The 17,120-nt window shown below is 34.2% G+C and overlaps 2 protein-coding genes across 2 annotated transcripts; one reads left to right on the top strand and one right to left on the bottom strand.

Annotated features, from left to right (window-relative positions):
• The first annotated feature begins 632 nt into the window (after positions 1–632).
• On the top strand, positions 633–2,294 carry LOC11430848 (putative UDP-glucose glucosyltransferase). The gene has a single exon (XM_003599928.4). It carries the CDS (start codon positions 731–733, stop codon positions 2,171–2,173), a length of 1,443 nt encoding a protein of 480 aa, XP_003599976.1. The 5' UTR covers positions 633–730; the 3' UTR covers positions 2,174–2,294.
• Positions 2,295–6,333: 4,039 nt separating this feature from the next.
• LOC11430849 (DEAD-box ATP-dependent RNA helicase 28) lies at positions 6,334–16,013 on the bottom strand. Its single transcript, XM_003599929.4, has 19 exons — positions 15,588–16,013; positions 14,191–14,370; positions 13,932–14,000; positions 13,699–13,805; positions 13,009–13,087; positions 12,559–12,732; positions 12,295–12,443; positions 11,476–11,571; positions 11,053–11,155; positions 10,781–10,843; positions 10,037–10,098; positions 9,813–9,909; positions 9,262–9,380; positions 9,128–9,170; positions 8,779–8,880; positions 8,152–8,250; positions 7,937–8,020; positions 7,550–7,836; positions 6,334–6,698 (listed from the first exon to the last, which is right to left on the bottom strand). Exons 1-19 carry the CDS (start codon positions 15,939–15,941, stop codon positions 6,683–6,685), a joined length of 2,283 nt encoding a protein of 760 aa, XP_003599977.2. The 5' UTR covers positions 15,942–16,013; the 3' UTR covers positions 6,334–6,682.
• Between the last annotated feature and the right edge of the window lie 1,107 nt (positions 16,014–17,120).

A 17,120-nucleotide genomic window follows, 5' to 3' on the forward strand; every position in this document is an offset into this window, starting at 1 on the left:
ATGCATCTAAAGGTCCTTTAAGTTTTTCGTTTTTCTCAAAGTGGTCCTTTAAGTTTCAAAAGTCCCAAACAAGTCCTTTAAGTTTCAAAAGTCTCAAATAAGTCCTTTTAGTTTTTGAATCGTTTCAAACAAGTCATTTTAAAGGATGATGGTGATGATTCAGATGATAGCAACAAAGAGCATTATCCACCATTTGTCATGCCTAAAAAGATGACTAATTTTAAGTGGATGTTATGAGTCAGATTTGGTATCAAAGATGAGTTCAAGGAAGCAATTACCAACTATGCTATCTACAATAGGACTTGTTTGAAACATTCAAAAACTAAAAAGACTTATTTGAAATTTTTGAAACTTAAAGGACCACTTTAAAAAAATGAAAAACTTAAAGACTTTTAGATGCATTTCACCATAATAATATCTTTATAAACTCTTATTAAGCTTTGAATTATGCCCTCAAGTACCTACCCAACTCATCAAAACTTTTCTCCACAAAGAAAAAAAATGTTATATAGAGTTTACTAGTCTTCATTTTTTTTTTCCACAAAGCTCTCGTCAGATCCGATGTCAGGAGATATTTTTTCTAGTAGAAAAGTATCAACTAGCAAAAAATCAACAATGATGAATATTTATAACGTTGGTCCATAAATTGGAAAGTATATTCCCTTGCTACCACAATAAAAGTCTCATCTCTAAGTTTAAAGAAGAAAATCACCAACCTAAGAAAAAGAAAATGGGATCATCAGAAGCACCCATTCACATCCTCCTTATCTCATATCCAGCACAAGGACACATAAACCCTCTTCTTAGACTAGCAAAGTGTCTTGCTGCAAAGGGTTCTTCAGTCATCTTCATCACTACAGAGAAAGCTGGCAAAGACATGCAAACTGTTAACAACATCACTCACAAATCACTCACTCCAATAGGTGATGGTTCTCTCATTTTCCACTTCTTTGATGATGGTTTAGAAGATGATGATCCCATTAGAGCAAGTCTTGGTGGATACTCAACACAGCTTGAGCTTGTTGGGACAAAGTTTCTTTCTCAAATGATTAAGAATCATAATGAGTCAAACAAACCTATTTCTTGCATCATAAACAATCCTTTTCTTCCATGGGTTTGTGATGTAGCTTCTCAACATGATATTCCTTCTGCTTTGTTATGGATTCAATCCACTGCTGTTTTCACTGCTTACTATAACTATTTTCATAAAACGGTACGTTTCCCTTCGGAAAAAGAACCTTATATTGATGCTCAATTACCTTTCGTAGCTCTTAAACATAACGAAATACCGGATTTTCTACATCCTTTTAGTAAATATTCATTTCTAGGGACACTCATTTTAGAACAGTTTAAGAATTTATCTAAAGTGTTTTGTGTATTGGTGGATAGTTATGATGAACTAGAGCATGATTACATCGACTATATTTCGAAAAAATCAATCCTTACAAGGCCAATCGGTCCATTGTTTAATAATCCAAAGATTAAATGTGCGAGTGATATTCGCGGTGATTTTGTTAAGAGTGATGATTGTAATATTATAGAGTGGCTAAACTCAAAGGCAAATGATTCTGTTGTTTATATTTCTTTTGGTACTATTGTGTACCTTCCACAAGAACAAGTGAATGAAATTGCACATGGGTTATTGGATTCTAATGTTTCATTTTTGTGGGTACTAAAACCACCTTCTAAGGAATCGGGTCGAAAGGAACATGTTCTACCAAATGAGTTCTTAGAGGAAACAAATGAGAGAGGAAAAGTGGTGAATTGGAGTCCACAAGAAGAAGTACTTGCTCATCCTTCAGTAGCATGTTTCATAACACATTGTGGTTGGAATTCGTCGATGGAAGCGCTTAGTTTAGGAGTTCCAATGTTGACATTTCCAGCATGGGGTGATCAAGTCACAAATGCAAAGTTTTTGGTTGATGTTTTTGGAGTTGGTATTAGATTGGGTTATAGTCATGCTGATAATAAATTGGTAACAAGAGATGAAGTGAAGAAGTGCTTATTGGAAGCAACAATAGGAGAAAAAGGAGAGGAGTTGAAGCAAAATGCAATCAAGTGGAAGAAAGCGGCGGAGGAAGCGGTGGCGACCGGTGGTTCCTCTGATCGGAATCTTGATGAATTTATGGAAGACATTAAGAACCGTGGCACTATTAATATTCACAAGATGTAATATATAATGGTAGCAATCTCGTGGCACTTTTCACATTTGTATGCAAAATCCAAAATAGAAATATGTCTTCTTTCAATTAAAGAGAGAGCACAAAAAAAAAAAAAAAAAAAAAAAAAAAAAAGAGAGAGAGAACACAATAATAAATGTAACATGTACTGTTTAGACATTACATCATGGGAATATAATGATCAAGTCTTTGTAGTTAGTACTATGATTTCATGCTTTGTTGGGATATACATGTTCAATAACAAAAGCCATATTCCATTCTTCCCAAAATACACAAGAGTTCTTTTTTTATAGATTTTTTATCATTTTTATAAGGATCCTTTTATATTATCTATTACATTAATTTTTGTTTTTATTTTATTTTTTAAGCGTTTATTACATTAATTACTTCTTAATAGTTTTGTTTATTTTTCACGTTTCTTGTGAAGATTGGCCAAAAAAAACCAAGGAATGAAATAGTACAGTTATAAAGCCAATGACCTGCAGGGTGTGCATTTCCTAAAAAAAAATAAAAAATTGTAGTTGCATTTAGTCAAATTTGAACAAATCTAATATCTAAATCAATTAATTTTCTTTGATTTATGTTGAGAATTCAACTAAAACTAAACTTTTCTTTCAAAAAAAAAAACTAAAACTAAACCAAACCTGCCTGATTATCAACGGCCTTCGGTGGGCTATGCATAAAAAGTAATTTTAAATTCAAAAAGTAATTCAATTAACACATTTGTTTACTTGAGTTGAACAATTGAAAAATCGTACCACCTCCCTCTTTAATTATAGGTCTTTTTAGTCAAATTGAGGTAATTAACGAAGTTTGTTGTAGTATTAAATTTGGATGTAATTAGTATTGTTCTTACGATTATGTCTTTTAAGAGAGAGCTAGTTTATTTCGACATAATATTTATTGTAGATTGAAGAAAAAGATGCAAATTAATTTGTTGAACAAATCAAAATGATATTGCTCAAAAGCAAAGTTAATCACCCCGCACAAGGTATGCTAAAAGTGATGAATCACTCAAAGTCGGTTACAAACCACATGCACCTAAAAAATGATGACTCCACCAAAGGAAAAAAAAAATAGATTACATGACACCCATACAAAGGAGTGGGTGTCTCCACCAATCATGAAAGCCAAACGCAATAGGAACAAAGTTCGAAGAGATCCATAAAAAGGAATTCAACTTCACTTTTTCAACAATACTGAGAGAATCGATAACCGCATTTTTAAAGACAAAGTTGTTTCTCTCCTTCCAAATTTCCCAAATACAAGCAAATCAAATAACCTTGAGATAAAAATGAGAAGATCACGGTAAGCCCGCCAAGTGAATGAACTGAAAAAAATGATCCTTTACCAAGCCAGGAAAAACACAAGGTATACCAATTGAATGACAGACTGAATACCAGACACTCCTAAATAAATCACATCCAAAGAAAAGATGATCCACCGTTTCAGAGTAACCACATCCACCAACACATAAATTGTCGTTAGGTTGGAGAACATGACGACGCACCAAATTTACTCTAGTCGGAATTCTTTCTTGAAAAAGACGCCAAGCAAACAGTGATACTTTAAAAGGTACAAGTTTGTGCCTCACATCATTAAGTAACCCAATAGCCGCATGATCATCTATAGTGGTTAGATAACGATAAGTCCCACTAACCGAGTAGCCATGAAACAGATCCAGCAACCAGTGCCATTGGTCTTGAATATTTTCCTGCAAAACAACATTATTTAACAGAGAAGCACACTCTCTCACGCTCTCCTCCTCCCACGCCAAGAGACGACGCCTCCACACCCACCCATTACCACCTTCCTCTCACCCCACTCTCGCCATCTCCTCCACCGAACAATCCTTATTAACTGATAACTCATAAAGGCGGCTGAACTGAAGATTTAAAGGAACTCCAGCCATGCAGTTATCAGTCCAAAAGAATGTTTTACTCCCATTTCCTACCACCCGCCTAATATTGTTATCAAACCAACCTCCAACAGCCGCCCCACTTCCTTCCCTCACATTACATATCATCCCCCACCACCTAGAAGCATGTCTATCTCCTACCTTAATTCGGCCACCAACCTCACCATATCGTGTCTTTAAGACACGATATCACAACCCTTCCTTATCAACCATCAACCTCCAGCACCACTTCCCTAATAAAGATAGATTAATAAAAATAGATTCGATAGAGGAAATTATACATGTAGGTGCCAAGCGCCCACCAAGACAGATTTCAGAAGTACCAAGCGCCCACCAAACGATAGGAATTTATTATTCCAAGACGACAATCTAGTAGTTATACGGTTTACCACAGGGTTCCAAAAACTCAATTTCCGATCATCTCCTCCAATAGGTAACCCCAAATACACAAAAGGAATAGTGATAGTTCTACAATTCAAAACAGAAGCCGCTTCTGACAGCCAAGATGAAGAAATATTAACACCCGTCAACATGCTTTTATTAAAATTTACCTTCAGCCCCGACACCTCCTCTAAAAGTAACAACACAGCCTGAATCGTACGCATATTCAACCAACTTTTTTCACCAAGAATCAGAGTGTCGTCTACAAACTAAAGATGAGATAACTTGACCTCCCTTTGGGGTCCCACTCTGAACGCATGATAAAGATCATTTGCCACTGAAGCCTTCATCAAAACATCGAACCCTTCTGCTGCCAATAAAAATAAAAAAGGCAAAAGAGGATCCCCCTGCCTAAGCCCCCTCTGAATAGAGAATTCTTCTGTCGGACACCCATTAACAAGGACAGCAGCCGTAGCCGTTCCCACACACTCCATAATCCATTTCCGCCACAATGTTGGAAAATTCATATTCATCATGACCGAGTTTAAATAATTAAAATCAATAAGGGCATGTTGGTAAATAGGCGCGTTTCCAACATTAGTCCCTACTTAAATTTTATTAAATTTTTGATCTCCAACGTTTTTTTTTCGGTTAGTAAAATAGGTCCTCGCTGTTAATTGTTGCTGATTGAGCAAACGGTGAAGCACACGCGGATGCCACTTCTAACTTTTTTTTGTTGGGTTAAATATGTTTTAAGTCCCCATAAAATTGAGGCATTTTAATTTTAGTCCTTACTTAATTTTAATAGTTGTTTAATCCTTACAAAAATACTATGCACTCAGTATTAGTCTCTGCTCAATTCAAATTTGTTTAATTTATGTTTAAACTCTTTAAGTTTTTTAACAATTTTTTGTAGACGTGTTAAGAACATTACTAAATGTTCCTCCGCAAAAAGTTATTGCAAAATTTGATTTATATGTCCAGATTTTATTACTTTTATCTTTAACTTTTATCGTTTTCAAAAATTCGTATTTAATTCGTTTCATGTTAAAAAAATTCTAAATTTTAGTAATTGAACCTTTGATAGTGTTCTAAACTTGTCTAAAAAAATCGTTCAAAAATTTAAGAGTTCAAGAATAATTAAATAAATTTTGTTTTAGCAAGGTACAGGAACAATAAATTGTAATGTGATGTGAATAGTCACTGCATTACTTAACCAAAAAAAGTTATCATGGTCCGATTTAAATTGTAATAAAAAAAATATATTATTATGACAGTAGAAAGATATAAACATTAGAAAACAAGTGAAGTGCCGCACAATAAGATCTATGTAAACAATAGAAAACAAACGACGTACCGCACAAAAAGATCTGAAAGGCAAATATAAATGATTGTCAAAAATTCTTACTAGGATTTGAAGCGTGGCTGATTGTATAAAGTTATGATATTTAAAATGAGTTGGGATCCTCTCTATTTAAAACTCTCTTCATTTCTTAAAAGACACAGATTTTGAAAACAACATAAATAATTAATGACAGTAGGAAGCACTTATTGGTTTCAACACCTAGTTTTCTGAGTAAGATTAAAAATATGCTTTATTAAGGAAATGAAAGCCAAATAAAAGTTGAGCCAAACATGCTAAGAATTGAATTATCTCAACTTTTTGGTCAGTCAAGTTTTGAAAATTAAAGGTAGACCTTTTATAGGATAAATTGTAGTTTTTTATCTGAATCGAATCAAGGAAGGTTAAACCCATATTATGAACTGAATTAAATAAAAATTATCATTTGATATTTATTTTTTTGACAAATTAGCCACTTAAATATCATTCACAGGCCAACACGTCAGATCAAATGCAGAAGCAACAAAATTATGAGTTTCTTTCATAAATAATTTCTTTTGATAACATTTGGAATTCAATCACAGGCTAGGATTACAAAACTGATTAGCTATAAATCTAATTGGGACAAGAGTCAAGCTGAAGTTATACAATATAGTTAAAAAAATTGGGAGTGCAACACCCTTTCATTGATTACACATCAAAAACAGCAGAGACAACTCACAAGTGTGACCAATAACGGAGTGGATATATATGGCATAAGCATTTGACTAGATCTGATTGTGAGGTCAATAATAAGGTCACACATTGCAAGTTTCCTGACCTTCCATGCATATTTTATGACAAGGATTATAGCCCCACACACTACTTCCTCTTGTACCTGAAAAGGGAATATGAAATTAATTAGCATTGCATAAACAAATGTATAGAGTAAATACCTACTTTTTTAAGTGATATAATTGAGTTTTACGCCACAAAATGAGTTCGGAGATATCATTTCTAGATGTAAGGATCTATTGTCATCTCGCAATAATTTTATTATGAGCTATGTCAAATAAGGTAGCTTATAACATAGCTAGAGCTTCCTTATCCCACCCTAGCCCCATATTTTTCATGATGTACCATCTTATTTGTACCTATTACTCATTAATGAAATGAATTAGTTTTGCATTTGCTCAAAAAATAATTGAGCCTTTATACATCTAACATCTAACTAATAGAGCTCTATTTCATTTGAGCAAAAGAATGTGTAATAAAGGTATACTTCTATTTATATATTGAAGGAAAACAGAGTAGCATCTCCTAGGGTAGTAAATGGGGACAAACAATCGAAATCGGACTGTGTATTTTGGCTTTCACCACTGAATGCATCTTTCGATGGTTAACAAAAATAAAACCCCGCAACACAGGAAACTACAACTATGAAAATATATAGTTACAATAGGCACCTAGAAGGGAGAGATATAGAAGGGTATTGATGATATACCATATTTTTTTACACTAGAAAAGAAAATGAAATATCACAAATTTATTAACTGATATGTTCTGCTTTCTATTTAGAGGAAGAGGAAAATATACAAGTGCCAGCAACTGTACAACCATAAAGTAAAAATATTCATAGAAATTTTGAACACCAAGAAAATGAAAATTAGAGAGACAAATATTTCTATTGATGCTTAAAAGGATCAGATAATAGTTTTGGAAATGAGAGAGGTTTTATTAATTTGATACCTTGACTTGCTTTTGAATGATTTTTGGGCCTTCTTTCCTACTCCAGAACCTCTCTGTTTCGGCTTTTTATCCTTCATGTCAGTCTGGAATAACTCCCGCATCTCTTCTGTCCTTGAAGAAGAAGAAGTCTTTCGCGAGGGATTAGATTTATTAGATTTCTTTTGAGGCTTCTTAATAATCTTTCCAGAATCTAATGCCCTCTTGGTGGCCTTTACTGCTTTTGCACGTCGGTACGCAAGATCAACAAGGGTCAGTCCAGCCTTTTCATTCTTATCTGTCCCCTTGCCCTGTAATTTTATGCGTTTCATTTTCAGTGTAACAGAATGTGAGGAATAAGGAATACAACCTTAACCATATATAGAAAGTTAACAGGTAAGGAGTGCTTACTTTTGGCTTGTCATCATGCTCGTCATCCTCCAACATCTCCCTAGCTGCTTCCAACTTTCTGCGCTTCTTTCTAGGCATATTTTTCTGCATCGAAGATATTTCCATTAAATAAGCATGCAAGTCGTAACAAAGAATACAAGCAACCTTATGTACATTTTATATGTAACAAAACAAACTGATCCATATGCATAACAAGATTGGGAAATACTTCTTACCTCTCGCTCCCGCTTCCTCTTTTCCTTCATTTTGAGGTCTTCAGCTTGCTGGGCACTAACCATCTTATGAGAAGAACCATCTTCTTTATCCAATGATGCCTGTTAACAGTCATTTCATTTTTTATTAACATCAGGCTGCATTTTACAAATTATTTGCAAATTCAGAACCAAAAACATGTCAGTCAATCACTTGTTTGGCTGGCTTGCCACGTTGACTGCTAAAGCAAATTATTTGCAAATTCAGAACCAAAAACGTGTCGGTTAATCACTTGGTTGGCTGGCTTGCCACGTTGACTGCTAAAGATTGCAGAACATAGAAGGGAAATAGCCACAGCCTTCTTCCCATGCATACTACTTGTTGAGAAAATCTTAGGGATTTACGGTAAATCGATTGGAAATTAACTTAGTCTTAGGATAGCATATGCGTATCACTATGGTTAGGATTGAATTGTTTTAATTAACACTAACCCTTATATATATATAAGACTATGACCTTGAATGGACTGGCCAGACACACAATTGATCCCTAATCGGATTGTTCTTAGAATTCACTAATGATCCACTAGAAAATGGAAGAATCAATGCCTGCACTTAGAGGAATATCAGCAAAATAAAACAACACTGTACCTTTGCTGCTTTTGCCGAAATCTTCTTCTCCTTCTCTGTAACAAACCAGGTTCTTTTGGGGCGGGAGAAAATCTCATCCTTATGTGCAATCATGTTTTCGGCCTGCAATATCATATAAAAATGTGATTTTATTGACCAGAAAATGTGAAGGATGAGAAAATGGAAGTAACTAAATTCACAGAATACAGTAATAAAGAGTACAGTACTATTAAGACAATATTCTAAATAATGTTACTTCAGAAATGCTGTTTCTTAATATAAGATGTCAACAGACAAAAACCAAGCAAAAAATTACATTGTGTAATCCAATGATTAAAGCCAAATAAAACAAAAGTAACTGATCAAATACCTTTGTGGCCTCCATTTCAGCTTTCCTTAGGATCATTTCTTCTCTGAAGAAATGGAAAACAAGAATTTAGTACAATATTATAAAAGAAAAAGAAACAACAATGAAGCCTTAACAACTAAATGTATAATCAAAACCTCTCTTCTTGAAGTACTTCAGAAATTTGGTCCTCCATTTGCTCAATTACTTGAGACCACTTGAGTATAGATTGCTCTGCAACAATGCGGCTTTTCAGCTTTGAACCAGCCCTCTTTGCCTAATTAATTGAAATCAATATTCACAAGAAAGATTATACAGTGGCCTGATTAACACGTCCATTTTCTTTTTCTTATTTTAGTTTGCATTATCTCACTTAACAGAGAATCGATACACCTTTCAAATAATAAAACCAGCAACCCATGAAAAGGATTAAAAATAATGACTTTTACTAAGCATATTAAAGTGACCAGCATTGAAGGTACATATAATCCAGAGTTCCAGACCATAGGAAAGGTAAAATCAGTAATTATATAATGAAAAGTTATTTCTCTGTAAAGGATGAAATATATATGTATAAAAGCTTTCTTGTGAAATGTCAAACTTAATAACTCGCAGGGAAAGGTGCACAACAAAATAAATGAAGTGACATAGCCACTGCTGCGAAAAGAATGTTGGAAGTAGTTACAGCAATTCTCTAAATGGTACTCACAATAGCTTTTAGAAGTGACCGGTCATTATCAGTAACAAATGTGACTGCAGATCCCGCTCTTCCAGCTCTTGCTGTACGACCCACTCGATGAACATAGCTTCAGAGTTGATAAAGATATGTCAGTAATTAGCTCAGATATAATGAGGTTATATTTAAGTGACAAAATTGCAGGATGTACATGTACAAAACTGATAACAAGTCAAGATATAGTTCATAGAGTATACCTGGTAAGATCACGTGGACATGCAAAATTGATAACTGTTTGAACACCTATGATGTCAAGTCCCTGAAGTAAAATTAAGTGACTGTTAAATCTATATCCGAAATGGAAAAAGCAAATGCTAATAGGATTAGGAGTAAACTTGGGTAGTGTTTGGTTGGACTGGAGGGATTATTTCAAACTTACTACCGCCTTACCTTATTATAAAAGACAATTCACTTTTTAGGTTCATTGAATAATTGTTGTATTTGGTCTATAATATAACCCAGATACATCAGTTAATAAAAGTGAATTGTCTCCTGTAATAAGGAATGGAGGTAGTAATATTGTTTGTTCTTTTTTTCTAGGGGAGGGGATGGGAGCAAAATCACTTGAGTTTCGACTCAATTATAGAACCCCTCCAATATCGAAGGGGAGAGAAGACGTGTTTATAAAATTTTGGATGATTGACTCAAATATCCTTGATATGAAATTTCATATCATATAAAGGTAAAAAGTAATTCCTCCATTAAAATCCCTCCCTTCTCCCAACCAAACACAATATCTCATCCAATCCTTTATCTCCCTTCCATTTAAATTCCTCTATTCATTTGAGCCAAACAGGCCCTTAACAAATTTATGTTTCTCTTAAGCTAACCTAGTTTCACTATCATTATCTTGTGTTGGGAATATAGAATAAAATATATTAATACTAGATTCAAAGTGATAAGAAGAAATAAACTTCAGTTCTTGTAGAATAGATTCTTACACGAGCAGCCACATCAGTTGCAACCAGAAAATCCACTTGCTGCTTCCTAAATTCTTCCAAAGCCTATACAAATAACCAGAAGTGAGCAAATATTGCCACAATAGCATTCAATGCTGAAATCCCTTTCAGTAGAAATTAAAACAAAAAACAAATCCAAATTAGCATCACCAATTTAGTAACCCAAAAATGTGACAATGACATAATAAGTATAATTATATAACTACAGAGAAAAACAAAGACCTAAAATAGACACATCAGAATAAGAAACATACTCCCAGACGTTGGGCCTGAGTAAGATTTCCATGAAGCTCAGCAGCTTTCAATCCAGATAATCCAAATATAATCCTCAATCTATGTGCAGCTTGCTTCGTTCCACTGCATATCAAAATGAGAAATTATTAAGTAGTTAGAGGCAGCAGAACACGAAAAAGAAGTTAATAATTCACAAGCAGTGCAAATAAAAATGTAAATTCAAAATCTGAAATAAAGACAGAAGATTTTCCGTTTGTTACAATTATAGGAAGGTTGCATGTAACTAACTAGAAATCTGCAACTATCGTAGTAAAATCAACCTTGTATTCAAATTCATATTCATAAATAGTAAACTATAGCTATCCAAAAGATTTCACTAACAACTCAAGAAATCAACCGTCACAAGCTGCATGTAAGCATAGTAAATAATTATAAAATGAAACCTGAAAATGATCACTTTAGAAGTAAAAGTTTTGGAGCACATTGCAAGAAGAACTGCTTCCTGATTTACTTCACGCATTCTTCTTAGTCTAACCACCCTGAAGAAAAAAGAGAAAAAAATCGTAAGTGTTATGGTAAAACCATGCATACGGCAAAACTGTAAAAGGCTTAGCATGATAGTTTTGGACAATTATGGCTTTTGGATATAAATAGCTCTGCACATGCATGAACAACACTACACCAACAATAACAACCAAGCCTTATCCCACTAAGTGGGGTCAGCTACATGGATCAAATCACGCCATAATGCTCTATCATACAGCATATTTGGATCCAACTCATTAACCTCTAAATTTTTCCTAATAGTTTCTCTTACAGTTTTTCTAGGTCTTCCTTACCTCTTTTGATCTGACTCTCCTCTATCTGATCTTCTCTTTGTACTACAGCATCTACAGGTCTTCTCTCTACATGCCAATACCACCTAAGCCAATTTTCTATCATCTTTTGTACTATAGGTGCTACCCCAACACTCTCTCTCTCTCTCTCTAATGGTGTCACTCCTAATCTTATCCCATCTAGTCTTACCGCTCATCCAATGCAACATCCTCATTTCGCTTACTTGATTCTCGTGTTGGTTCTTAACTGCTCAAAAAGCATGAAAAACACTCTTCATTTATTTTGCTGCAAGCTCAAAAAGCCTTTACGTTCATACCGCTATAATTGTGATTTTGTCATTTATGATATATAAGATGCATCTGAATAGCAATCACATGAGATGAATGATTAAATCCAAAAGTAAAAATGGAAAGTGAAGAAATTACTCCTCAGTCAAGGATGCTGGCCGTTTTGCCAATGGATCTGCAGAAAGGCGCAGGGGTTTGGATAGGGAAAGTTTAATAAGATCATCAACCTCCTCAGTCATGGTTGCGGAAAACAACATGGTCTGCCTTTTTTTGGGACACACGCGAACCTGTTAAACAATCAAATGTGTTTGACATTTTATTGCAACAAATATGACAAGAAAAATTGTGAAATAGCATATGGAGCGACAATCATTTTTGAATCATAGGGTTACAAACACTCACAAGTTCCTGAATTTCAGCACTAAATCCTAGCTCCAAAAGACGATCTGCTTCATCAAGGATTAAAACAGAAAGATCATCCAAATCCACCGACATGGAATTGCGTAAATGGTCTATCATACGTCCTGGAGTCGCCACAACAATGTCTGGCCTTGATCTCAAGGCAACCTCTTGCTCCTACGATGAAAAACAACAATTGTTAAAGCACAAATAAATAGCAAAGGAGACAATCGTCATTTGCTCACCACCTAGATAGCAGGGGAGTTGAAAAAAAAACGCATTTCATTCTCTTACTCAAACTAAATCACCGAACAATGTGATGAAGAGAAAATATTGGATTAAAAATGAGGGGAAACATAGATTATAATCATCAAGAAGCACATATCTTTATTTTGGTCCATCAAATCAAAATATTTTAAATAAGGCAGCATGGAATCGAAAAAGTAACCTAACCTTTGTTGACAGACCACCGACAATCAGGCAACACCTTATATCAGTAAATTGAGAAAGGCTCTTAATCATACTTTGAACTCTGCCAAAAGTAATTACGGATAAACATGCTTAGAAAGAAAGAAAGAAGCATATGAATCACCACAAAGAAGTACTTCAAAAATCTACATCTATTAACCTCCAATGGAAGTTCTTGATTAATCATAATTAAAAAAAAAGGCTTGTTTGAGTAAAGCCTAATTGGAATTTGAGCATTGACAAGTTATTTGAGTAAAGCCTAATTGGAATTTGAGCATTGACAAGTTATTACTTATATTTACAACAAACACGTTTGTCGTTAATTTAAAAACATAACAGAAAGAAACAGAAAACGCCAGAGTATGTTAAAAACAAAAACTAAATTCAGTCATTGCACAGCCATGAACTGAGTAGGTATTCTCATTGAAGCTCAGGCTTGAGTGTGAAGCACTGACGAACATGAATGCAAAGCCATAGAAATCCATCCTACATGTTCGTACATATACATACTAGTAGACATACTGCATACTCAGCCAAGTAAAAGAAAAGAACATTCCCGTTACATTTTACGATCTATAAGCCACTTGACCTCCTGGCACACTTAAATATCTGAAATGCCTTTATTACATGAGAAATGTGATCCAAGAATGTAAAAAACAATTATGGGATACTTACTGGGCTGCCAACTCTCTGGTTGGAGTAAGAATAAGGACCCTTATTGCATGCACACGTTTTGGACGGAACAGCAATCTCTCTAAAGTAGGTAGTGCAAATGCAGCTGTCTGCATGATAGCAGGATAATGACCAAGGGTGTTAAAAGAAACACGGTTGTATAAAGATCAGCCACTAAAACAAAGAAGCACGGTATCACAAATAAACCACCAAAATAGAAGTAACAGAAAGTCTACCTTTCCCGATCCAGTAATGGCACTTCCACATATATCACGACCAGTCAATGCTAATGGTATACAAGCCGCCTAACATCAAGATTCAAAATCACAAAAACAAGTAAATTTTTCAATCCGAACTGTCCTACAGAGCATGAAACTACATAACTAATTCATATAATGGAAAGATTCAAAAAGGAGAACCAAAGTATATTTTTCAAGACGAACATAACCAATAATCCTAAGAATCAAAATATCATTAAAAAAAAAAAAAAATTACCTGAATTGGTGTTGGTTTAGAATACCCCAAGACCTCACAAGCCCGGAGTAAAGGGCGAGACAAATTGAGTTGCAAGAAGGAATCAGCACTGAAAGAGGTTCCGGCAGAAGGAGCAAAGAAGGACTTGTTTTCACCAGCATTACCATCTTCTTCATCTTCTTCTTCTGGTCTATAATCTTCCTAAACAAATCCAATCCCACAACCACAAAAAAATTATCGATTTTTAAAACAAATAAGCCCAACTTTCTTCCATCAATCAGAAAACAACTTATAAAAATAAAATGCATATGATTTTCTTCTATTCAAAACAAATAAGCCCGACTTTCTGCCATCAATCAGCAAAACCACTTCTAAAAATAAGATGAATATGCTCTTCTTCTATAATCATCCTAACCAAACCCAATACTCCCTCCGTTTCTAAATATAAGCAAATTTTACCTTTTAGGTTCATTCAATTAATGATGTATGTGGTTCATAACATGGACTACATACATCATTAATTGAATGAACTTAAAAAGTAAAATTTGCTTATATTTAGAAACGGAGGGAGTATATTATTATTTGTTAAAAATAACAATTCTTTAATTTCTACCATGACTTAAAAAGCAAGGTCCGAAACATGTAAGCACAGTTGTCATGTTTGGATAAACAGCTTAATTAAGCATTACATAAGTCATAAGTGTTTATGGGCCTATTTGGATTGGGTTATTTGAGTTTATCTACTAGCATAAGCACTTGCGAAAATCTTTGAGAGAACTTACGAAAACAACTTATGACATGCTAAAAAGCTGTTTGCAGCTTATTTCTTTTAACTCTCCAAGATAGTTTATAAAAACAACTTATAGCTTATAAGAAAACAGTTTGACTTTATTTTATAATAAGCATCTATATATGATAGGCCCTTATACTATAAGCTGCAAATTAAGTTGTTTATCCAACCAGGACATGCTTATAAGCTATATCAGTAACAAAAGATAAACTAAAATCGAACTGATTTCATATAAGATATAAGTTGTTTTCATCAGCTATAAGCTACTGTAGAGAGTTTATGGAGATATCATACACTGTTTTGATAAATGTCTTAATTGAGTGTTTATCATATAAGTGCTTATGGGCCTGGTTGGATTGGCTTATTTGAATTTATCGACTGGTACAAGCACTTGTAAGGCCGATTGGGCGATCTTATGAAAATACCTAATGACATATTCATATTTCATAAGCAATTTGTAGCTTATTTCTATCAGCTCGGCATGATAGTTTATGAAAACAACCTATAGCTTATATGAAAACAGTATGACTTTTCGTTATGCTATAAGCTGCAAATTAAGTTGTTTCTCCAAATAAGACCAATATTACAAGTTATTTCTGTAACTAAAAATAAGGGAAGAAATGATTACTTGTTTATCAGCTTCGGAGTCGGAACTTCTGTCGTCGTCGCTGTCGGGCAAAGCAACGACCGGAGCTGAGCGTTGTCTGACAGCTGAGATTTTATCGTCTACTGATGTTGTACTCCGGCGAGCGTGTTCTTCAGCAACTGATTCAGAGTATTGAGTGAAGTCCCATGGAGACTGTGTTTTCTTCTTCGAAACTCGCGGTTCTTTGCGGCGCTGTTCTGATTCTGAGTCTGAGTCTGATTCTTCTCCTGATTGTGATTCGGGTTGTGATTGTTCTGAATCGGATTCGTCGGAATCATGTTCGGAGAGTTCGATTTCTTCGTCACTGGGAGGGTCGAAGATGAAACTAGGTGACATTGTTGAAGGTGGAGAATGCAGAAAAGGGTTTAGAAAGGGTTCTGCCTCTCTTCTCTTTTCTCGTTTATGGTTAAACCTTACGAATATGGAACCGGTGTTTTTTGACTCGTTTATGGGCCGGGTCGGATCGGACGGGTTCCTGTGGTACTACTTTTAATTTTAGGCCCACTGGAGAACAACAACTTTTTTTTTCTGTTACTTTTCCCACCTTATCTACTTTTCACACGTCCTGTAATTTTTACAAAAATGTCCATGGGATTTCGGATTATAAAATCCGAACACAGTTTGGATATGTTTGGGTTATATAATCTGAAATATGCGTATACATAAGGCCCTTTTGTAATGTAATATGCTTTTGTTATGATTTTTTTTGAAGAAGAAATTTTCAAGGAAAACTTCAAATGAAAAATTTGTTTGAATAGTTTATCTTAAAATGTCATTTTAAATATTTCGTCATTTTGTTATAATTTTTTTATACTAAAATTTTGAAAAAAAATCTCTAAAAAAATCATTTCAAATAACTTTTTCATAAAAATCATTTTTGAAAAAATATGTGATATTTACTATGTAAAAGCTCGAACAATGAATATTTAAGTTAGTGAATATCAAAATCTCTTTTTTAACTTATACCAAATGAGTTTGAAAAAACTTCTACCATTTTTAGAAATACAAAAAAAATATCCTTTTTTTAAAATCTAAAACAAACAGACTCATAATCAGCAATCAAAATCTTTCACATTTCAACAGTTTTGGTTATCGTTTCAGTTTTGGTTTTGATATTCGATTATCGATTTGGATCTTTGATGTTGATTATCAACATTGAAGTTTTGATTTTGATTCTTTGACTCGATAATTGGATTTTTTTGGTGTAGACTTCAGAACAATGCTTCAATCTCGCTGTAGGCAAAGTAGGTGGATTCGTCAATATATTTGACACTCGTCGTAATTCAGGTTTGTTTTTGTTTTGAGTTCGATACACATCCAATGAGACTCCATTATTTTCTGGCTTCATATCATTAGTTTCAAGTCGATATTTCATTGATTGTTCTTCCATTGATTCTTCGTCTTCATGTTTCATCCATCCTTCATCAATGAACCGCAATTCAAAATATTTCACCCACTACACCGCTTGAAGAGAGATTGATTATCATGGTTCTCTCTGTTTTCATTACTCACTTC

This window comes from Medicago truncatula, chromosome 3 (assembly GCF_003473485.1).
Source record: "Medicago truncatula cultivar Jemalong A17 chromosome 3, MtrunA17r5.0-ANR, whole genome shotgun sequence".
Taxonomy (NCBI): domain Eukaryota; kingdom Viridiplantae; phylum Streptophyta; class Magnoliopsida; order Fabales; family Fabaceae; genus Medicago; species Medicago truncatula.